This window comes from Carlito syrichta, unplaced genomic scaffold (genome assembly GCF_000164805.1).
Source record: "Carlito syrichta isolate Samal-C Ts95f unplaced genomic scaffold, Tarsius_syrichta-2.0.1 Scaffold303211, whole genome shotgun sequence".
Taxonomy (NCBI): Eukaryota; Metazoa; Chordata; class Mammalia; order Primates; family Tarsiidae; genus Carlito; species Carlito syrichta.
The window spans coordinates 302,249-325,446 of NW_007247307.1; the positions used below are offsets into that span (position 1 = coordinate 302,249).

Consider the following 23,198-nt stretch of genomic DNA (forward strand, 5'->3'; position numbering starts at 1 on the left):
CACTTTTCAAGTGATTGATCATCTCAGTATATATTCCATTTCTTCCTTTGCTTTTTCATGCAGTTTGAACGGAAAACTTCAAGGAAACATACATTTTCAAAAAACTGGTGCTGACATAAGTCTGTCCTGTACAATCACCAGCAATCTCTTTATGTCCCCTGAGAGGGAACATTCGTGTGCAAAGGGTTAACTACCTCTCAGAGTTATAAAGGTAAAAGATATGTAAACTTGTAAGGTGCTCATTATTTTTTTATGAGCACAAAGCAAGTACTCAGCAAATGTTTCCTTCCTCATCAGCTGATCGGCAAGAAGTTCTTAAAAAGAAATCACTTTTATTTAGCCTATTGTCTGACATAGACTTGGCTTCTCAACATACAATTGACCATATGTTCCCTAACCATACAAGAGGGCAAAAGATGGAAAGAATTTACGAAAAATCTAAGACCTTCCTTGGTGCTTCTCTTGTATTTTTCCTTTTGTCTTTAATAAGTAAAACTACTGTTTGACTATGGGGAAAATTTAAGCAGTATAAAACGGCACACGCAAGAAAGGCAGTCTCCCTCCCACCACAGAATCCATCAATGTTAATTTCTTATATGTCCTCAGAGGGAGTTTATATATAGGAGTCTACAGCCACACAACCAACTCTGGCCTTTAAAAAACAACACAGTTGCTGCTTGTTTTGACTTAATCATATATTTGATACAACCTATTTGCTATTAATTATGTATCTGGGAGATAATTCCATACCATATAAAACCTTACTCCTTTCAACAGCTACAGAGTACTCCAGTGTTGGAGGTGCTGATTTAAACCAGCCGCCTAGAGTGTTCAATCTCTTTCTCTTACGAAAGTTCCGCAGTGGATATTCTTATATAATGCTTACTTTTATGCACACGTAAGAGTTTAGGGGCAGGATAAATCCTTGGATATAGCAGAATTATGGGCTTAAGCATGTATCTTAAATTTTGGTGAACATAGCCTCCTTGGAGAACAACTGGGCAGTATCAGTGTACACTTCCAACAAGAATAAGAATGCTTCTGTCATTAGGGTAAAAGGAAAGCAGCTTTTGGAGCTTACTATTCTGATGGTTGCCTATCATTTTAGCCGGAATTTCTCTCATGAGTACACCTGAGCACCTTTTCCTATGTTTAAAAGCTATTCTACGAACTTTTAACTCTGTCATTCATTGGCTCATTTTTCTATTACATTATTGATTTTTATATATTAAGCATGTTACACTTTTGTCATATACATTGCAAATATTTTTTCCCAATTCATTGCTGTCTTTCAAATTTTATCGTACTTTTTAGTTACATGGATACTTTTACATTTGTATGTAAACATTTTGAACTTTCCAAATATGGATCATACTTGAAAAAATACTATTTCAAGATTATTAAATTTTCCATGTTTTCTTCTACTCTTATTTTTAAAAAGACACAGGTTTTTAAAAACTGTAGTCAGTATTACAGCATGTTTCCCTCCCTTTAATAGTGACACCTTGACAAGTAAAGATAAACTAATTTTGGTCCTTGTCATAGAAGGTTAAACGATACTTGTGAGCAAGACTATCAAGGGACTGCTCATGTCTTTCCCAGTACACTGAAGAGAATAGTTTTTATCACTTTGGTAAATGTAAGCATCCTGGTTAATTTTGTCCTTTTCCTTACAATTCTGTTTAGTATCCTTCTCTGGACTTCTTCAAGGGTGACATTAGTTTAACAGCTATCCAACCACTGAACTCCATCAAGAAGTAGACGTATATGGGTTTTCAAGTGAGAAAGAAATGAAAGGAACTGGATTTACTCTTTAAAAAAAAAAGAAAAAAATTCTGATATCTTACTCTTTATCCTATTATTAATATCCCATTCTAGAAGAATAATACAACACAGTGTAACACATGTAAACACATATTTGGGCTTATGGATAAATTCTCAAATTACCTTAGCTACATTTTGATAAAATAGTCTTACAAGTTTGCCTATTATTTTGAAAATGTAGATACGAAAATCATAATTAAACATTTTGGGGCATTTATTAACAGGTGACTGTGGCAATTTGCTTTCATCAATTTTCTCCCTATTCCTTCAGTCCAGTTCACTATCATTTACAGTAAAAGAGCCTGCTTCATTCTCATGCTGCCCATCTCCAGTGCTTTCCCCACTCTATACAGCCGAAAGAAACTTTCTAAAAGGCAGACCTGATAACACCACTTCATTCCTTAAGATGCTTCAGTGGCTTCCCGCTGTCCTTAGAATAAAGTTCAAATTCCCTGGCAGTTTACAGGATCTTCCACACTTCCGCCCCTTCCAGTCTCTCGCCAGCGTTCTGCTCCAGCAAGGTCGACCTTTCCGCGCCCCAGACGTCCCAGGGCTGCTCGGGCCTCTGTCTCCCGTGTGCCTCCCGCCCCCGGCTGTCCCTCCTCATCACCTCAGTTGAAAACTCCCCTCGGGGCCTGCTCTGTCCCCCACCGCCAGGAGGGGTCTCGGCCGTGTGGCCTCCGTGGTCTTGCACACCAGCCACCAGGACCCCCAGCACGTGTTCAGCCGGTGCCTCCTTCCCTGGGCTTCAGGAAGCAAGTGAGACACATCTGGAGGGCACTCGGTCTGCTGACTGAGGGTCTTTAGCCTTAGTACGGCCCTTATCAACCATTCACTTCCAGTAACTGTGCTGACCACACCCTGTCCAAGAATTAACATGCTAGTCAAAAGTATGAATATTCAACATACAAAAATAACTTTTTATGTAGTCATAGATGTCAGTGACCAAATGCATTTTTGAAAACTGTACCCCATATCCTCAATAATAACAACAACAAAAAATCCACTTAATAGCCTTGCTTTTACTTACATCTGAAACTGAGGAAGATTTTCGGAGGGCAATGCCAGAGCCAAATCCAAAAATTTGCAAGCGGAGAGATAGAGGTTTAACCACCGCTGGCTGTTATATGAAGTAGAAAAGCCATTACCTCCAGTATAGGTTGTCTCCAAACCTGCCACAGAGGGGCCTGAAGTTCTGGAAGGAGAAGACATGCGCGGTCAGTAGCTGGACCCATTTTCTTACAGAGAATTCTTGGAAAATCTGAAAGTACCAGCTAATATTTTCATAACCCTACTGATGTGACTGTTTGCATATCCAAAATTTGCTTTTGTTCTTTAAGAATGTAAGACCTGTACATAACTCCTATCACATTCAAAAACACAAGACATAGACCCCAAAGATTTCGTTGTTAATCAGTTTCTTTCTGCAAAGACGAGGGGGCGCCCTATGATAAACACGGTTATTAGTACAGGCGATGCCTTTTATGAGCCCAGTGCTGAAGAGTGACAGCAACGCGCAGTCAAGGGACTTGGCCGCCCAGGAACTTGTCGGCATATGGCCTGGAATAGCAGCCACTACGCCAGCACAAAACGGCACTTGGGTGCACAGCGGTAGTCTGCCTCGACCGAGAATAATAAAGTTATGTTGCATAAGTTGGGGCCCCTCTGGAAGATCTGCACGTTTGGACATCTTGGCTCTAGGCTACCGCGACAGGTTCGTTACATGTTGCAGTGTTTCTGGGACCAGATCTGACCTACAAACCAATATGTCTCATGTAGAGAAACAATAGTATATTGCTTGAAACTAGACTTGTATCTAGAGGCCCAAGACAACGCATGCTTAATCCTGTCTACAATGCTTCAGGCATAGGCCGAACTACATTGAGCCAAACATCAATTAGACAGTAATGGACTAAATAAAGTGTTCAGATAAAATGCTATATACTCTAATTGCTAAGTAACACTCTAGATAATTCAGGATATTAAAAACTGACAGGAATATACCAAAATAAATTATGTTATTACCGTGAAATATCTTCATCAGCTGTGAGCTCCTGCTCCATCAGTAAAAATACCTGTACCTGAAGACCGTGAAATAAATGTTAAATGCGTATTTAAACTAGTCATTTAATTCAGTGGTTCCCAACGCTTTTGGCATCAGAGACTGGTGTAGTGGAAAGACAACTTTCCTGTGGACTGAGGGCTGGGGGGAGGATGTGCCGTCAAGCCTCCCTGCTCGTGTCAGTCTGTATCTGCAGCCGCTCCCCAGCACTGGCATCACCGCCTCGCCAGGTGTTCGATTCTCATAAGCGGCACGCAGCCTAGATCCCTTGCAAGCACAATACAATAGGGTTCGCCCTCCCGTGAGAATCAAATGCTGCTGCTGGTTTGAAAGCCGGCAGCGCTCAGGCTGTCCCGTGAGCGACGGGGACGACGGGGAGCCCAGATGCAGCTTCCCTGGATTGCCGTGGCTCCCCGCGCTGTGCGGCCCCTCCCCAACAGGCCATGGCCGGAAACCAGGCCACAGTCCATGGCCCTGGAGTTGGGGACCCCTGAGTCAGTCCTTTCAAGTTACCTTTAGGCTATATTTTCATGAACACAGAACAGGTTTTAGGAATCATTTTCATAGTGTGCAATTTCAATTTATACTTAGTTTCTGAAAGTAAAACTAAATTTAGCAGCCCAGAGCCTTTGCTAATGATTTGGCAGAGGCCAGCAAGATGAAGGCAGGCTTTTATTTTTAGTGATCATGAAACAAAGAGTATCAGTTTTTAAAAAAGAAATATTAAAGCACATATGTGTAGGGAAACTATTAAGCTGAGATTTCGGCGATACAGACTCTTTTTCCTTTCTTTTCCAACTCTTCACATCATTCTGATGAGGATTGTCTTATGTCAGACCACTGAAATCCGGCTCAGCCAACTCTATCACTAGAGGTATTGCCACAGGTGGGAACCAGGCCTGTAAGTCTGGGTAGAGCTTAAAATGTACAGATGAGGCTAACTACTAAACCAGGTCAGAAGACATAATCATTACAGGAGCTGCTGTTTATGCTGCATATTTGGAAGTTTAAGCTGTGTAGAGATGGAATCTGGCTTTTTAAAAATAATTTTCAACTGTAAAAATTGTCACCAATTGGTAACTGGAGTTCAGTTCTCTTCCAAGATTAATTTTTATCTAGTAAGCACATGAGAACTAATCACATTGTTTTATGATTTAGACTTGTAAAAATTAAAATTAACTCACAAGTTCTGTAATCATGGTAGGCCATAGCGAGGTAAGATGCTGTGGTGACATTCTTAAAAGTAACACTCTGAAGAACAGGAACACTTGAGAGTGGAGAGTTGGCACCTGGGGCAAACGGAGACTCTCAACCAATCTCTCTAGAAGAATTACAGCATATTTTCAATACCTAAATAATTCATCTTAATCATATAAAACTTTCTATATAATCTAGTTCATACTTGCAAACTGTGGTGAAGGACCAGCTGTTTTAAAAATTCCAAACTGTTGTAGATTGACATTTTCATAAAATTTAATAAAAATGAATTAGAAGAAAAAACGAATTAAACAAAATATACAAAATACAAATGCCATTTTCTTACTAGATCCGACAGATTTTGTAAAATAGCAAATAAAAGTTTAAAATGTTTAACTCTCTAAGTGTCTTTACTTAACTTATAGATAGTGGATGGGATAACAGACTGGTTTCTGGTTGGTGGACCACACTTTGAGTAGTACTGATCTCGTCAACTTAAAAAAGCAAAACAACCAAAAAACCAGGACAGTGTACATGTTGTATATGTAAAATTAGAGACGGCTAGGAAACAGGGAATCACTTGTCTTCTGGGAGAAAGAAAACTCTCCCTAGAGAGATGGCAGCTACCATGTTCTCAGGCTGGTTCCCGTGGCTGGAGGCTATACAGCACCCTGGTGTGGGCAGAACATAATCCTGCTCTGGGTAAATTCTCATTGTGGAGCCAGGTGGTGGCAGGGGGAGATGATGCGTGCACTGATATCCTTCTAGACATGGAGGGTCACCAAACCCATTTGCTGAGGGTGACTGAAAACCTCATTTAATCCCCCACCCAGCCCCGAAGCTACAGACCTCAAATGATACATGGAGCCACAACTTCCTGGCTTTGGCTGTAATGTTTGGTCCTCTCCTTAGCATGTGTGACCTATCGTCCAGGATGAAGAAATGCCAACACGCCTGCCTGCAGCAAAATAGTCTTATACCTCATCATCAGGTTCAAATTGTCTTGAAACAACAAAATAGAGACTATGCTCGGGCAAGTCTTACAAACTCAGTGTTGATTTCTTTTCGATAATAGTGATGATAATTTTTGTGTTTTCAGCAGAAAAATTTCTACTTCTACAATATTCCCATCTAACTACACTTGGTATATTTTATATCAACTTGCAATTTAGAGAATTATTTTCTAAGGAATAAAAACACACCAAACTACAGTTTGAAAGACAGATAAAAGGGTTTTTACTGTTTACCTTGTATATCTGGAAGATATTTCTGGTACTGGTCAATTTCACTGCTAAAAATTGCAAATGCTAGTCTTTTGAGAAGCATGGCTCTCTGTTCTAGCTCCACATCACGGTTTGCAAAGAGATTAAGTGAACTGCTTTGTGCCACTGCTACGCGAGCTGAAACGAGAAAGCAAGTGAAAGACACTGTGACACAGTCATCTAGTCCTTGGAAAAGATTATTCCTTGGTTCTTAAAAACTGAGAGACGTCCTAGCACCTCCAGAACCGAGAGGGGCTTGGAGCACAAAAGCCGAGGCCCCTCTCTGGGGCAGAAAGGCTGGCAAGCAGATCCAGCATGTGCACAAAGTGGTAGGAACTGCGGTGTAGAGAGACAGGAAAGGGAGGACTGCGGGCGCAGCAGGTAAAACCACTAAAAATACCAGTTTATGAAACCCGGGGAGACCCTTCACTCTCTTGTGCCGTCCGCTGAGGCCTCATTCCTCCGAGAGCCATTTCCGGCGCGGTCCAGCCTGCATCCCGCCCCTCCTCGCGCCCGGCCGCCCACGCTCGACTGGGGCTGCGGCAGCTGCGCGGTCGTGCGTGTCGCTCTTCGACCTCTGCCAGCGTGCCCCCACCCGAAGACCTCGCTAAGCTTTGTTCCTCCTGCCTGCAGTGGCCTGTTCCTCGGTCTTTCTGTGGTTGGCTTCGTTAGTTTTACCCACATGAGTCTTCAAGCTTCTTACTCCCTGAAATAATGTTTCAAGCTTGCTTAAAGTTAGCACAATTAAAAAATCCGATTTTTTTAATCTGGCCTCTTGCTATCTTTTAATAAATGCTTGTTGAGTGGATAAATCTGAACCTTAAAACAACTCTATGAAGATAAGATACATGTTGCGCCTTTTCCAAATGAGAAAACTACATCTCTGGCTAGACAATGTGCACAGAATCTTACAGAATCATAAAATTTAATTGCTATTTAAATCCATCTGGCAACTCTCAACACGAGAAAAAATCAAAACCTTTTTTCCAGATGAGACACTGCAAGGATCCCCAACCTGCGCAACCGATCAGAATACAGCAGAAAGGAGGGCGGAAGCGCTGCCGGCCTCCCCAACGCCCGCCTTCCTGCGGGGGAAAACCACACAGCTCTGGAGACTGCGCGGCTGCCTGGCTTCGCCGTCCGCCGGGCGTCTGCCAGTCATCCACCGTCCACTGAGGGCCCCTGTGTGTCAGGCCCGATGCCGTGTGCTGGGGAGGCAGCTGAGGCTCACGTGAGACCTGGCCCCTGCCTTCCACTAGTCGCCCCCAGGGACAAACAGCTTAACTGGCTGCTTATCCCAAAGCTGTCTTCCCTGTGTCTTAGCTTTGTATTCCAACCGGTACTACACGCAGCTCGACAGAGAACTAATTCAGCTGTTTCCAGCAAAGAGCAAAGTAAACAGCCGGACGAAATCCCTGCGGGAGGCGACTGTTGCCCCACAGTACTCACTCATCAGATCTCTGAATGTTGTCTTATCATGTGTCATCAGATTGTCCATAATCGCTCTCCAACTGCGAGTGGCAAGAATAAAGACACATAAGATTGCACTGCCGTGACTGTCAAAGAACAGCACCTGCCTGCGTAGGGCAAGGGTTGATTTCAGCAGACTGTGCAGTGTATTAGCAAGTCGAGTTACAGCAAGAGGACGACTTACTGATTAACACACGAGGCATCCATCTGAAAGAAACTGGGGTCCATAAAGAGGTCAAAAGCTTCTTTCTTCCAAGCTCTTCGGGTATACTGATACCCGCTAAGACTGCTGAGCAGCTGGACACAGGCTCGGTAGCTAGGGGCGTTGTGTGCACTATAAGGAAGAAAAGCCGCCTTAACCTGCATGTTCTAACCCCAACCGCCACATTAAGTCCTTCTCAGGTGTTCACATTTACCCCAAGGCAGGACACGAAGACACGAAAGAGAACACACCGCAAGAGAAACAATATAGGAATACGTGTTTTTAGCTACTATAATTCAGGGTGAAAATAACGTCATTTAGTGATAATTCCAGAAATGGTAATAAGGGAACAGAAGCTGTTCTTAACAGGCTATGGATTCACTTAAAATCTATTCAAATAATAGCAGTACCTGTGATTTCGGAGGTAGGGCACAACATAATGCATGATGTTTACAAGTAAAGGAATAACCCGCTCCTTTTCATCACTATAGAAAACCATATCCAAAAGATGAGCCAAAACCTGTAAAACATAAGAAATGAAATGAAGTATAATCTATGAGCTGAAGTGCACATCATCTAAAGGCCCTGATTTTCAGTTTTTAAGAAAATCTAGAATATCTTTTTTTAAAAAATATTTTATTTTAAAGATGTGGGGCACAATTCAGGATTAGGCATACAAGCGGGCATCGTACAGGTGAAGTCTGGGCCTCCCTTTGGTCCCCACTTGGCCTGGTTTGAGATCAGGAGCCCTTACTGATGTTGTGGCGTCCCCTCCACCCCCCACCCCGACAGTATCCGGCTGCTGCCAATCCCTTTCTTACAGTATTATGGCAAATGTTCAGGGTCTGCTTATGAGTGAGAACGTGTGGTACTCTGTTGTTTCTGTGACAGAATATCTTAAAATCTGAACAATATAAAATGAGATCTTCCTGAATCATTTATTATATTAATGGGTTCTGCCACAATCTGCTTTTTTGTCCATTTTAACTACAGGATATAAATATGGGCATATTTTGCTATTTTCAACTGAGACAGGCAAGTATCAAAAAGAGTCCAAGAATCTCCTGATACGGGTGGGCGTGAGTGAACAGTGACTTTAGGACGAGAACCTCAGTATTCTCTTTTCCCTGACTTGGCTAAAAGATGGCGTGGACAAAAACCAAGCGAATCAACAGGCCGCTCAAGTCCCAGCTCAGCCAGTTAGTGGCGCCCTGGCCTGAGTCCCGCTGTTTTAGCCTTTGTAAGGCTCAGCATCCGCATCTGCAAGAGGAAGCGCAAGCCGCATGCAAGGCTGCATAGCAAGGCATGACAAAGAGCCTGCTGGAGAAGGCACACAGAGGTCTTTGGGAAGCTGTGAAACGCTTCATAATGCCAAGGCATCATCAGGCCACCCTCACCCTCCCCACCATACTGGAAGAGCACTTTCTTTTCTTAAGAAGTATACTTGAAGAAAATGGTGCACGGAGAGTGGGAGCGATATCTGAAGTAATTATCACTAAGGGTTAACCAACTACACCATCCAAATACACACGAGGCCAAAACTTCACGTTTGTTCATTCTGTTAGTAATTTCTAGAAGTGCCAAATGGTTTTTCAAAGTAAAAATTCCTCTATTAAAAACTACTTGCTAATATTTAATTATGAAACTGTCTACTTGGAAGTTCATGTGAAAAACTTGGTACTACTTACCTCGGAAAGTAATGTCAGTGCATGGACACTATATACAGAGGGCGTGATGTTTGAGGTCTCCATTGCAGGTGATAACATATCTAAAGGGAAAGGGAAAGATACAGTTAGGCACTTTCCCACTGAAAAAGTTACTTGCTACACATGAGAGAAGGGATGAATTTATGGTACTTACAGTGCTAGCTGAGATGATTTCTTAGTAAGTACATGCATATGGACACTAACCCTAAATATCTGAGAGCCATACCTTCAACATCAGATTCCAAATTGGTTCCATCCACCATTATTTTGGGAGAGGGCTTAACTTCAAGATTTCGTCTCAGCCATGTTGTTTGTTCCAGAGAAGAACCAGCAATTGCACCAATTGCATCTACTATTTTATGAGTCACATCCTAAAGAAGTAAGAATGAACTATTTATGTACATGTACGCACACACGTTATAAACTTTTGTAGTTCATATTTCTGACAGCAGATATCTAAAGTAGACACTGCTGATTCTCAGAGAATCTTCAGAGTTGGAAGAAACTTCACAGTTCATCTTATTTGACCCTCCCGTTTTTGAACTGAGGGCACTGGGAACAGTGTTTGCAACAGCTCTTAATTCAGAGTGTTTTACCTGAAGGTCTCTTTGGTCTTTTTTATTTTCCAAACTAGGGTTTTTCATAATAAACTCATTTAGCACCCTAAAAGAGCCAAAGAGAAAAACAGAAAGAAGAAATATTAGTCTAAAGAAAATGATGCAATCTGACTTCTTACAATGTGTGAGTGGTTTTTTAGTCTCAATTTATAATTTAAGTATTTAATATATACACATATCCTGCAACTCAACTGAAATACATGCATGCAAAAAAAGACATGTGCAAGGATGCTCAAAGCAGCACTGTGTGTAAAAACCCCAAATTGGAAGGCACTTAAATGGCCAGCAATAACAGAAGAAGTAAATTGTGGAACGTTGCTGCATGTGGTAGTGCACACCTGTAGTCCCAGACAGTGAGTAGGCTAAGGCAGGAGGACTGCCTGAGGCCAAGGCTGCAGCGTACTATGATTACGCTGTCAATAGCCACTGTACTCCAGCCTCGGCAACACAAGATCCCATCTAAGAAAAATTGCAGAATGTTCATATAATGAAATACTAAACAGCAGCAAAAATGAATACATTGTAACTATGTGAATTACATGGATGAATCTCATAAACATATGTTGAGCAAAAGAAGCCAGATAAAAAAATAAATATTTATATATACTTATAGTTCATAACAAGGCAAGCTCCATCTGTGGTGTTAGAATAGTGGTTACGTTTGAGGAAACGAAAGACTATTAATTGGGAGGGGTCTAGAGGGGACACATGGTGTTGTTATTTCTTAATTTGGGTTTGTGATGATATAGGTGGTATATTCCCTTTTTATAAACTTTGTACTTGCAGAGTCGTGTACTAATTATTTGCATGTTTTTCTATGTGTGTATGTTTTTCCATATAGCAACGAGAAAGTAAAAAAACCCCTTACATTGTAACATAGAAAATATTTATATTATATAATAGATTAAAATAATTCATGAAGAATTCCATTTCCACTGTTTGCTAAGATTCTGTTCAATTATTTACTTTCACTTGATTTTTTAAAATTATATACATGTTTACTTCCAAATAATATGTAAAGTGATACTGAAGAGCAACCTTCACATTGATTTCTGTTTTTTAATTAGGTCATTTTGAGAGGATCAGTAGAATGGTTAGTAAAAAAAAGTAAACCAAAAGAAATTTTAAAAGGAAATTAGGTTTCCAGTATAACTGAAAATGGTCATTTTCTTTCTTTTTTTTTTTTTTTTTAGAGACAGGGTCTTGCTCTGGTACCCAGGCTGGAGTACAGAGGTGTGATCATAGCTCACTGTAAACCTGAACTCCTGGACTTAAGCAATCTTCTTGCCTCAGCCTCCCAAGTAGCTGGGACTACAGGTGTGTGCCACCACTCCTGGCTAATTAAAAAACTTTTTTTGTAGAGATGGGGTTTTGCTATGTTGCCCAGGGCAACTTTTTGACACTCAGAGTATGTACATGTTGATAAGGAGATAAGATCCTTCACTATCTGAGAAAGGAAGAAAAATAGGTGAGGAAACTAACATCTTGTAGGGAGAAGCTACAGATTACAACAGATGAAGCTAATTTTTAAATGAAATTAATCAGCAGGGCTATTTGGTGATGATTCACTGAACTGTACATACATTCCCTCTATGAGCCTTGTAACAACTTGGAGTTGGACAGAGCAGATAAGTAGAAGGGAGACTAGCCTTGAATGGGTTTACGGATGTGCCCAAGGCCACAGAGAAGAGGACTGGAACTCGAGACCGGAAGAATCAGAAATCTTTGTGAGAATGTTGTTTGGTTTCTAGTGTCTACATTTACTTCTCATCACTAAAAATCACGCACATTAGTTATCTTTGCAATCTTTGATCCAGGAATTGCAACCCCAAGTCTACTGCTCTTTTCAGTACACTGTCCTTTTAGCTTTCAGATTTAGTTAATTTTCAAAACCGCACGAGGGTCCAGGGATCACCAATCCCTGAAATTCTTCTTTTTTCTACTGTTCTTTTTTTTAAAGTGTTGGGGTTATGCTTTATCACCCAGGTTGGTCCTGAATTCTTAGGCTCAAGGGATCCTCCCAAGTAGCTGGGACTGCAGGAGTGCACCACCATGCCCAGCTAAGTTTTCAGAGATAGAGTCCTGCTATGTTGCCCAGACTGATCTCAAGCTCCTGGCCTCAAGGGATCCTTCTGCCTCAGCCTTCTGAGTATCTGGGACTATAGGCGCGAGTCTTTGCAATTCTTTTTATTGTTTTCAGAAGCAGGGTTGGAGTCTCACTCTGTCGCCCAGGCTGGAGTGCAGTGGCACAATCACAGCTCACTGCAGTTTCGAACTCCTAAGCACAGGTGACCCTTCTGCCTCAGCCTTCCAGGCAGCTGGAACCACAAGCACACTCCACCATCCTGGCCAATTTTTTGGGATATGTTTGAGTGGAAACAAGGTCTCACTAGGTGACCCAGCCTGGCCGTGAACTCCTGGCCTTCCAAAGTGCTGGCGTGGCCACTGCAGCCCGCTGGCAATTCCCGAGCAGGGCCGCTGCACGCCATGCCTGGCCTAGGCCCTCAGCGCCACTTGGCTGCTGTCTGCTTCCTCACGCTCTTGCCACTGTTCTACCACTTCCTCTCTTCTCCTGGGCGAAGACGACATTTCCACATTTATGAGAAAACTTCAGGCTGTCTCGTTAAATTGCCCTCGCCTTCCCTCCTCTTCACGCCAACACTGCGAGACTGCTGGCTGCCAAACTCGAACTGGTAGCTCCTTAAGGACAATAAGGGTAGAAACGAAGTCTATGAAAATAGAACCACACGTCTCCATGTACAAAATCATCAGAGCTACAGGAGTTGACTAAGTTGTCAAAGTTCTCAAGCTGACTGTCGCTGGCTATTGATGACATCACTGGACCATCTGGGGTCATCTAAAAGGGCTGGGGGAGGGTCTACTCTACACCCTCTCCTCCATATGTTTTAAATGGTCCTTTTCTTTGAATCAGAGTCTCACTCTGCTGCCCAGGCTGGAGTGCAGTGGCACGCTCATGGCCACCAGCCTCGACCTGCTGGACTCAGGTGATCCTTCTGCCTCAGCCTTCCAAGTAGCTGGGACTACAGGCATGTGCTGCCACATCCGGCTAATTTTTTGATTTATTGTTGGGATGAGGTCTCCTCAAGTTGTCCAGGCTAGTCTCGAACCCCTAGGCTCGGGCAATCCTCTTGCCTCCTCCTTGCAAAGTGCTGGGATTACAGGCATGAGCCACTGTGCCCAGCGATAAACAGTCCTTTTCAAACTCTAGTGTATACACAAGTCAAGTCACTTGGGGATCTTGTTAAGATGTAGATTGTGATTTGGTCCAGGGTGGAGTCTGAGTCTTCATTTCTAACAAGTGCCCAGGTGGTTCTAATGCTGCTGGTTGGAGGATCAAACTTTGAGCAGCAAAGTCTGAGAGAAAATGCATCCTTCTTTCTCACTCTTATACCCGTCATTTCTCTACCCTCTCCCAACTGTCTCTGGGATCTGGTGCTATCAAGAAGTCTCCTTCTCTCTAGAATCTTACATCACTCTCCATTTAGAGAACATTTATTAATGGCAGGCACTGTTCTAAGAATTTAATAAGCATGAACTCATTCAATCCTTATAACAGCATTATAAGATAGGTACTATTATCACCCTCATTTTATAGATGCAGAGGTTAAGTAACCTGCTCAAGCCACACAGCTAGTAAGTGAAGGAGCTGAGATTTGAGTCTAGGCAGAGTATAACTTAAGTATCTTTGCTATTAACCACTTAACATCTTTGGGCCTTTCTTGTCATTAAAATGACAACTTCCAGCCAAATTTCCTCCTGCTACCTTACCATTTTTTTCTTCTCATGGTCAAATGTCCTCAAAGAAGATTTGGTGCTTACCCTAACAGCTGGCTGTTGCTTACCACATCTCCAATTCCTCTCTCCTCCGTTACCACCGCCTGTTAAAATCGCAGTCTCCTATTATTTCTCATCTTCCTTACCCTTTCTCAAGGTTAACCGTGTCCTCTCAACCTCCCTTTGCTTCCAGAATAATGACTATACCCCGTTTTCTTCTAATGCTCTGGCATCTCCCTTTCCAGCCCCCTTTTGCCCTTCTTGCTCTTCTTTCAGTCCTATCCTTAACAGCTCATACCCCCGCTTCCTCCCACTTGAAACAGAACTCCCAGTCCAGCCTCTTGCCCTCTGATCTATCCTACTTCCAACTTGCCAGGCACGTCCCTCCTTGAACTCTGTAACTGCTCCTTCTGCCCCACCCAAGACCCAACTCCTAGACATAAAATTCAAGGTCTTTTTACACCTCCCTTTCCATCCCTCCGCATTTCCCACTTTTCCACAGTCTGTGCCCTTCTCTATCACAAGCCCCAGCACACCCTCCCTGTCTCCACACAGGCTTTCTGCCTCTGTGCCTTCTATTCACTGGCAAGTATATAACTGGGAACTTGCTATGAAGCAATAATAATGGTGAGAAAAAACAGACTCTGTCTCTGACATTATAGCACTTGCAGTTATGGGTGACTAGCACTTATCAAATAATCACACAGCTTATCACCATAGATCAGGAAACTCCAAGACACAAAGAGAAAATGGCTCTTCTAAGCCTATTAGGGTTCAGGGCCCAGCTCAAATGTTCCTCTTCTATAAAGTTCCTCTTCAGCCACGCTACTCATCCCCGCCACTTTTTTTTGAGTTGAAGTCTCACTCGGTCGCCCAGACTGGAGTGCAATGGCCGCTCCCGGCCACCGCAGCCTCGACCTGCTGGGCTCCAGCGATCCTTCTGCGTCAGCCTTCCAAGGAGCTGGAACTATAGGTGTGCGCTGCCACACCCAGCTAACTTTTGATTTATTGTAGAGATGAGGTCTCGCCAAGTTGCCCAGGCGGGTCTCGAACCCATGGGCTCAGCCCCTCCCTGCAAAATAACTACTATTGTAACAGTGTTATGCTAGTGCATACATATAAACAGTGTTTGCTCCTCGAGCTGCTTTTTTTTAATAGGTCTTACACATCTAGTTCTGCACCTGAGAGAGAAAGAAAGTCGAGAGATCACACTGTCACCCAAAACATCTGCTACTGGGCAATTAGGACAATGAGCATTACCTTCTTATTTGAAATAATATTTTTAGTGAAATTGCTTACCCAAGTATAAGAAACTGCCCTGGGGCTGGAAGACTCAGTTGTATAGAGTCTTTCAGAAGTATCAACAGTGATGCCCAGCTATCCACTAAATTGGGCACTGGAATTCTGCAAGATAAATACAGTTTGTATATATAGAAAGCCACAGTAATTACGCCATTTAAATTTTCTTTGTAGTTTCTCACAGTGTTTAACACATTATTCTACCAGTTTCCGAAGTATTTCCTAAATTTTTGAAGATTATGATAGAAAATTTCTAAAAGTTTTGCATTCTACTAATATCATGTGAGAAGAAAACTAACATGTTAAAAATACCCACTGTGATTTTTTTAATCTAGGAATTTTGCTATAGAAATCCCACTGATCATATGAGCTGTCAAAATAAAATACAACTGCAATCATTCTCAGGCTTATCCTTAATATCACAGTCACCTATTCCCTATCCTCGTCTCTCCATTTTCCTCTTATAACCTTCTTTTTCCTTCACCTATAAGTATCCACTTTATGTAAGAGAGGACTGTCAAATGACCACCAAGTCTTTCACCTGTTTAAAAAAATGATCTTTGTTTCAGTCTGATTTTAACTCTAATGCTTCTCTAAGTTCCGATTTTAGGCACAACCTTGTAGAGATGAGGTCTCGCCAAGTTGCCCAGGCGGGTCTTGAACCCATGTTCTAGGTCACAACCAGTTTAAATATACTAACTAGCTTAACTTTATAAATGTTATTCATAGATCACAAATAGATGCCAAGTTTGATGATTAAAATGGAATTATCCTATGAGGGAGGATTAAGATTCAGGCTCTCAAATAAGAGGCTTATCAAAACTAACTAACTTCTGTTCAGGGTCAGCTAAATGCAGAATGGAACTATCATAGCAAGAAGATATTTTCACATCTTCATTCCTAGCATTAAAGAAAAAAACCAACCCAGAATGGATTACATATTCACTTCTATCAAAATAACAGATTCAGTGGCAATAAACATGGTTTCAGGAATAGGTTCGGCTTTTCATTAATATTTGAATGATGTTCTTGCAATTTGGTTTTTAATGTCCAGGTATCTTCAATACTGTTAGGTCTTTAGGTTTGTGGGATTTATATGGCTGGATCATTAAGATACCCATGATTTGTGTTAATAAATTCATAAACAGTGTTTCTAGCACTTGTTTTTAGTTTAGGAGAAAAAAAATCTAGCAACTTCTTGAACGCATTCAGGTGCTTTTCATCCTGTATTTCATACATTGTTAATGTAGTAAGGAGAGATCCACATCAGTAATCTTACCTTTGGATATAAGCATAGAAAAACTGAAGCATGCAGACCTCCAAAGAAAGATGTTTCTATAAACAAAAGAAATCAATTTTATAGTGAAGAAAAATGCTGTCTCTGCTTTTTCATTGTTGCAACTACTCTGTATCTTACTGCCAATTTTTAAAAGAAAAAATTAAATGAAAACAAAATCATAAAATTTTCATTAAAAAATCATGCAGTTCTCTTCTGTTTAGCAGGAAAAACTCATAACAAGAGCTATTGAAAAAGTTGAAAATAGATGGAAGGAATGCAAGAGTCTAAGTTTTTCCTCCCACATATCAAAAGTTAGTATTCTATCAGTACTTTAAAATGATTCCTGTACTTTAGAACACTATTTTCATTTTAAGTAGCTTATGCATAAGCTTGGTGCTATCAGAATTCGGTTGAGATTTATTAAATATGCATTTAAGTCTATTTATTTCACTTATCTGTTAAATTAGTGTACTTAGTTAAAATTGGGGTCAATTCCTAATAACTTAAAATGTAGCCGTTAAATTAAAGATAGTTCTGAGTGTACATACAATGAAAAGAAAACACCTGCCCTTGAAAATTAATAAGGGGCAAGAACATTATATTGATATACATCAGCATTTACCAATGTGTTCTTTTTCATCCCAACTATTCCCTTGAAGGTTTCTCCTTTTACCATACAAATAAGAATCAGATGTCTGACAGAGTCAGAACTTAATAAGGGGGCAGCAGTTGGTGAGGAGGTGGGATTGGCTTAAATTTGTTTTCATGATTCCTCATTTGTAGCCAAATGTCTGGTCAAATAGGTATTCAAACAATTATGTTAAACTGAGCTTTCACAGGGAAACTAAAAATCACATAACAAATGCTCCAGGGGTGCTTTCAGAACAGAGAGGAAATGATTAAAAAGTTAATGAGGGCACTCACTACTTACAAACAAATACCCCTTTCCCTTTGGCTATTCAAGAAAAAGATAAAAGAAAAACATAGTTCAACATTTTCAGATATGAATAATAATTCTTTTATTTTGGCTTGGATCAAAGTCTAATGTTTGTTTGAGGTCATTAGACTTTGAGCCAAGTCAAAACAGTACTAATCACATCCTTAGAAGAACTAGTATATATATTTGAAAATGTTGAATTGCTTGAATGACAAGCAGGAAAAGTAGAAGAGTTCATAATGTTCCTAATTTGTAGACTTGGATGTCTGCTAAGAGGCCGGCGGCGTGTGTGCAGAGACGGTCATTCATTTTGTGGCTCTTGCACAGCCCGATATTGTACGTGGTGAGAGATGACACTGACTGGAACTGAGGCTACGGCAAAACCTGGGGAGTCTGCAGAACCGCGAGATCTATTCCGAGAGGAAAGCAACAAGGAAGCTGGAAGAATGCCAACACCTTCAGCAAACAGACCTTGAGCTCTCCCTTCACATGACCAGAAGGTCTCCCCGCTAAAAGTCCCGTCACGGCTTCCTGACTGCCTTTGACGTACGGAGGCATGAGCAGTCCGTGTCTTTTCCCTGGCCACAGGAACACTCGCACAGCAAGTCACTGCAGGCTGCAGATACAGATAACTGTTCTGACTGAAGCAGCGTGAGGCCACACGCTGTCATCTGCAATCTGCACTAGAGCTAAAAGGGTTACTGTACAAAAAGTATCTTACCCACCAGCATCATTTCTGAACCAGAACTGTAAACAAAAGCAAAGTATTTTTGTACCTTGTCCTTGGCTATAGCTGGGGGCTGCTTTAAAACTTCTTTCACAGTCTGGATAACAGTTTCTGCTCTCATGACACTGATTGAACGGACCAGTTCCACTAGCAAAAGCTGTTCTTCACCGGCTGTAGGAATGACCTGAATAATACATTATCATATGTACATATGTGTGTGTATATATAAGTCTTTTAGGAGAAGTCACAGAATTAAGCAAATATATTATGTCCTGTTCTTAATATAAAGACCTTTTTGAGACTGTTGACTACTTGAGGTAAAATTTATTTTTTCATCAACATAATACATGTATGTCATCTCAAAAAATCAAATCGTCCAATAGCTTTGTAAGAAAAGATAGCACCTTGCCCTATATCCCTTGCCAAACTCCAAAGAAACCATTCTCAACTCATTTAGTTCATTTCTATTATTTCTAAATAACATTTAGAATAACATGCTATTTTCCCATTTCATGATTTTGTTTTCAGTTTCAGACATTATCTATTCATTTCCTACTTTAGAAGACAAAGATTTAGCTCTCTTACACATTTCCCCCATCCCCCCAACATAATATTTATCGTAATTTTGTTTAAAGTTATATCCAATGTTCACATGACCACAGTTGCTCTGTGTACTGTACTACCATTGCACTTCTTTTCTTTTTTCTTTTTTGAGTTGGAGTCTCACTCAGTCGCCCAGACCGGAGTGCAGTGGCCGCTCCCAGCCACCGCAGCCTCGACCTGCTGGGCTCTGGCGATCCTTCCCCCTCAGCCTTCCAAGTAGCTGGAACTACAGACGCGCACTACCACACCTGGCTGATTTTTTTGATTTTTATTGTACAGATGAGGTTTCGCCAAGTTGCCCAGGCGGATCTCGAACCCGCGGGCTCAGGCAATTCGCTCACCTCGGCCTCCCAGGGCGCGGGATTACAGGCTGAGCCACCGAACCCAGCCGCACTTCTTTTCTTATAAATCTTTTTGTTTCTCCTAGAGTTAATAAACGGCTTTTTTGGTTTGTTTCGTTTTCTGTATATCTAACACAGATTCATTCCTAAATGCTCCAACTGTCAATCTCCAATTATACATTCGAATGTTGCAGGAAATTAATCTTGCACATTTTCCTCCTCCTCTTCTTTTTCTCCTTGAAACATTGCTGTTAAACGCCTTTTTGTTCTATCCTGGATTGGCACTCTCCAGACTCTCAGTGTCACTTTGTTCTCTCTCGTGTCACCATCATCCCAGAGAGTCCCCCTGGCTCTTCTCTGTTGGAACCCCTATTTCTTGGATCCTCTGTCTTCTTCATTCTTGGCTTCTTCCTCCTCTGGTGGAGCTGCATATTCCAGTAGCTGAGAAAAAGTGAATTGACGGCAATTTTCCTTTTGAGGCTTGCACAGCTCAAAATGATTTGAATGATAGTTTGAGCCTACTTTCCCATCCAAATTTCCAGCACTGCTGTTGACACAACTTATTGTTATTCCTTTTTTTTTTTTGAGTTGGCGTCTCACTCCGTCGCCCAGACTGAAGTACAGTGGCCACTCCCGGCCACCGCAGCCTGGACCTGCTGGGCTCCGGTGGTCCTTCCGCCTCAGCTTTCCAAGTAGTCGGAACTACAGGGGCACGCTACCATGCCCGGCTAATTTTTTGATTTATTGCAGAGATGAGGTCTTGCCAAGTTGCCTGGGTGGGTCTCGAACCCACAGGCTCAGGCAATCCACTCACCTCAGCCTCCCAAAGCGTGGGATTACAGGCTGAGCCACCAAGCCCAGCTGCTATTACTTTTAATGTGATCAGTATTGTTTCTTTGGAAGATTTTAGAATCTCTTCTTTATCCCCAGTGTTCTGAAATTACATACTGATCTTTGTGTTGCACTCTTTTCACATTGTTGGCACAATATGGAAACTTATTTCCTTCATTTATGGGGAATTCTGCTGTCCTATTTCTTTGTCGTTTTTCTCTTCTCACTTAAAAACTTTTTTCTTTCTGCAGAAAGATGTGGTCTCCAGTATCGATCCCTAATATTCTGATCTCTTTTCTCCTATTTTACATGTCTTTAAATTTATATTCTATTTTGGTATTTATCCATTTTCTATTCCAACCCTCCTATTGATATTGCTTTATTTCTACTATAGAATTCTTAATATCAAAGAAAAATTTTAACTTCTGAAATGTTCTTTCTTACAATCTCTTCCTATTTTATGAATACAATATGGTTTTGCCACTTGAAGGACAGACAGTACTATTATTATTTACATTTTCTTCGGTTACCTGTATTGTTTGACTTTTAAAAATCTAGTTGTTTTGATCTTTGTCTAACACATTAGAGACTTTCTTCATGTGACTGGTAATCCTTGGCTCTCTATTCATATATAAATGTGAGGAGTAATAATACAGCTAACATTATAGCGTGCTCATTAAGTGCTAAGCATGCTCTAAGTAATCTAAGTTTATATACACACATAAGTATTTTTTTCATTTCTTTTGCTCATTCTTTCTTTTTATTTTTGACTCTTAATTCTCACTCCATAAAGTAGTATTTCTATTCTGAGGCTGCAAAGCTAGTAAGCAGAGAAGTCAGGATTTGAACCCCAGGGATGCAGTTTTAAAGTCTGTGCTCTTAACCACTATATCACCTTTAAAAAAGAAATTAAAAAAGTGAATGGAAGTCATGCATTTGTGTCAAGACTAATGGACAGGAGGGCCTCCTTGTGTGGTGACAAAAACCTAGTTCTTTTGTTAGGGGACTCAAAAATGTTAGGTTTCAGCCAGCTGATCTTTGACAATGTTGACAAAGGACATCCTTTCTTTTTTTTGAGTTAGAGTCTCACTTGGTCGCCCAGACTGGAGTGCAGTGGCCGCTCCCGGCCACCGCAGCCTCGACCTGCTGGGCTCCGGCGATCCTTCCGCCTCAGCCTTCCAAGTAGCCAGAATTACAGGCATGCGTTACCACACCCGGCTGATTTTTTGATTTATTGTAGAGGTGAGGTCTCACCAAGTTGCCCGGGCAGGTGTCGAACCCATGGGCTCAGACAATTCACTCATCTCAGCCTCCCAAAGGCACGGGATTACAGGCTGAGCCACCGAGCCTGGCTAGGACATCCTTTCAATAAATAGTACTGGGAAAACTGAATTGCCATATGCAGAAGAATGAAACTGGATTTCTATCTCTCACCACATACAAAAATCAACCTAAGATGGATTAAAGACTTCAATGTAAGACCTGAAACTATGAAAATACTAGAAGAAAACCTAGGAAAGACTCTTTTGGACATTGGTCTAAGCAAAGAATTCATGACTGAGATCTCAAAAGCACAGGAAACAAAAACAAAGAGACAAATGAGACTTAATTAAAAAGCTTCTGCACAGCAAAAGAAATAACAGAGTGAACAGATAACCTGCAGAGTGGGAAAAAAAAATCTACAAAGTATGCATTCCACAAGGGTCTCATACCCAGAATATATAAGGAACTCAAACAACCCAACAAAAATCCCATTATTTTTAAGTGGGCAAAAGATATGAATAGACATTTTTCAAAGGAAAACATGCAAATGGACAACAGGTATTCTAAAAATGATCAATTATTAGAGAAACAATTAAAACCACAATGAGGTATTTTATTCAAGTAAGAATGGACAGTATTAAAGTGTCAAAAAATAGCAGATGTTGGCGAAGATGCAGAGGCAAGGGAACATTTCTACTGTTGTTGGGAATGTAAATTAGCACAACTTTACAGAACCAAGTATGAAAATTCTCAAAGGAAAAAATAGAACTACCAGCCACATGTGGTGGCTCATGCCCATAATTCCAAATTTTGGGAGGCTAAGACAAGAGGACAGTTTGAGCCCAGGAGTTCGAGACCAGACTAGGCAACGTAGTGAGACCTTGTCTCTACAAAATATAAAAAATAAAAAAAGTAGCCAGGCATGGTGGTGCACGCTTGTAGTGCCAGTTATTCAGGAGGCTGAGGCAGAAGAAATGCCTGAGACCAGGATGTTGAGGTGGTGGTGAGCTGTGATTGTGCCCCTGCATTCCAGCCTAGACAGAGTGAGACTCCAACTCAAACTAAACAGATAAATCTATAGCTATATATCTATATACATAAAACTACTATTTGATCCAGCAATCCCACTGCCGGAAAATAAATCATTATATCAAAAATATACCTGCACTCGTATGTTTATTATAGCACTATTCACAATAGCTAACAGGAAGCAAACTAAGTGTCCATCAACAAATGATCAGATAAGGAAAATTTAGTATACATACATAATAAAATACTATTCGGTCACAAAAAAGAATGAAATCTTGTCTTCTGCAGCTGATGAAACTCGAGGCCATTATTTTAAGCGAAACAAGCCACACATAGAAAGACAAACGCCACGTTTTCACTCCTAAGTGACGGCGAAATGACGTGCATGGACGTGGAATGTGGGACGTCAAACCACGGAGACTTGGAAGGGACGGGGGCCAAGCAGGGGTGGCTGCTCAGAACTTACTTAACAGGCGCAGTGTACATCATTCGGGTGACGAGGGCCCCAAAAACCTCTGACTTTACCACTTTGTAATCTGTATATGTTAACAAAATGGCACTCATGCCCTATATATATATATTTTTACAGTGAGTAGCTATAGATCGTTTTTCATGGTCAAGTAATTTTCCCCGGGCGGAATCCTCAAAACTCCCACCTAGAAGACATAAAGCTGCTTGCCAGCTCATTGGACAGAGGCTGAATCCTGTTTTTCAGTACGTAGACTTTTCCTTAATGCTCCTGCTTTAGCATGAA

At 41.3% G+C, this 23,198-nt stretch overlaps 1 protein-coding gene across 4 annotated transcripts in view; it reads right to left on the reverse strand.

Moving 5' to 3' along the window:
- DOPEY1 (dopey family member 1) overlaps window positions 1-23,198 on the reverse strand; it is an 81,565-nt gene that overhangs the window by 5,364 nt on the left and 53,003 nt on the right. For all 4 annotated transcript variants that reach the window (XM_021712367.1, XM_021712368.1, XM_008058102.2 and 1 more), the window contains 13 exons: window positions 18,427-18,561; window positions 16,714-16,769; window positions 15,435-15,539; window positions 10,320-10,386; window positions 9,950-10,094; window positions 9,706-9,785; window positions 8,428-8,537; window positions 8,000-8,149; window positions 7,795-7,856; window positions 6,331-6,483; window positions 5,071-5,207; window positions 3,850-3,905; window positions 2,855-3,019 (listed from right to left, as the gene is read on the reverse strand). In XM_021712367.1, coding sequence (XP_021568042.1) covers window positions 2,855-3,019; window positions 3,850-3,905; window positions 5,071-5,207; window positions 6,331-6,483; window positions 7,795-7,856; window positions 8,000-8,149; window positions 8,428-8,537; window positions 9,706-9,785; window positions 9,950-10,094; window positions 10,320-10,386; window positions 15,435-15,539; window positions 16,714-16,769; window positions 18,427-18,561 — 1,421 coding nt within the window. The remainder of the gene's footprint in view (window positions 1-2,854; window positions 3,020-3,849; window positions 3,906-5,070; window positions 5,208-6,330; window positions 6,484-7,794; window positions 7,857-7,999; window positions 8,150-8,427; window positions 8,538-9,705; window positions 9,786-9,949; window positions 10,095-10,319; window positions 10,387-15,434; window positions 15,540-16,713; window positions 16,770-18,426; window positions 18,562-23,198) is intronic.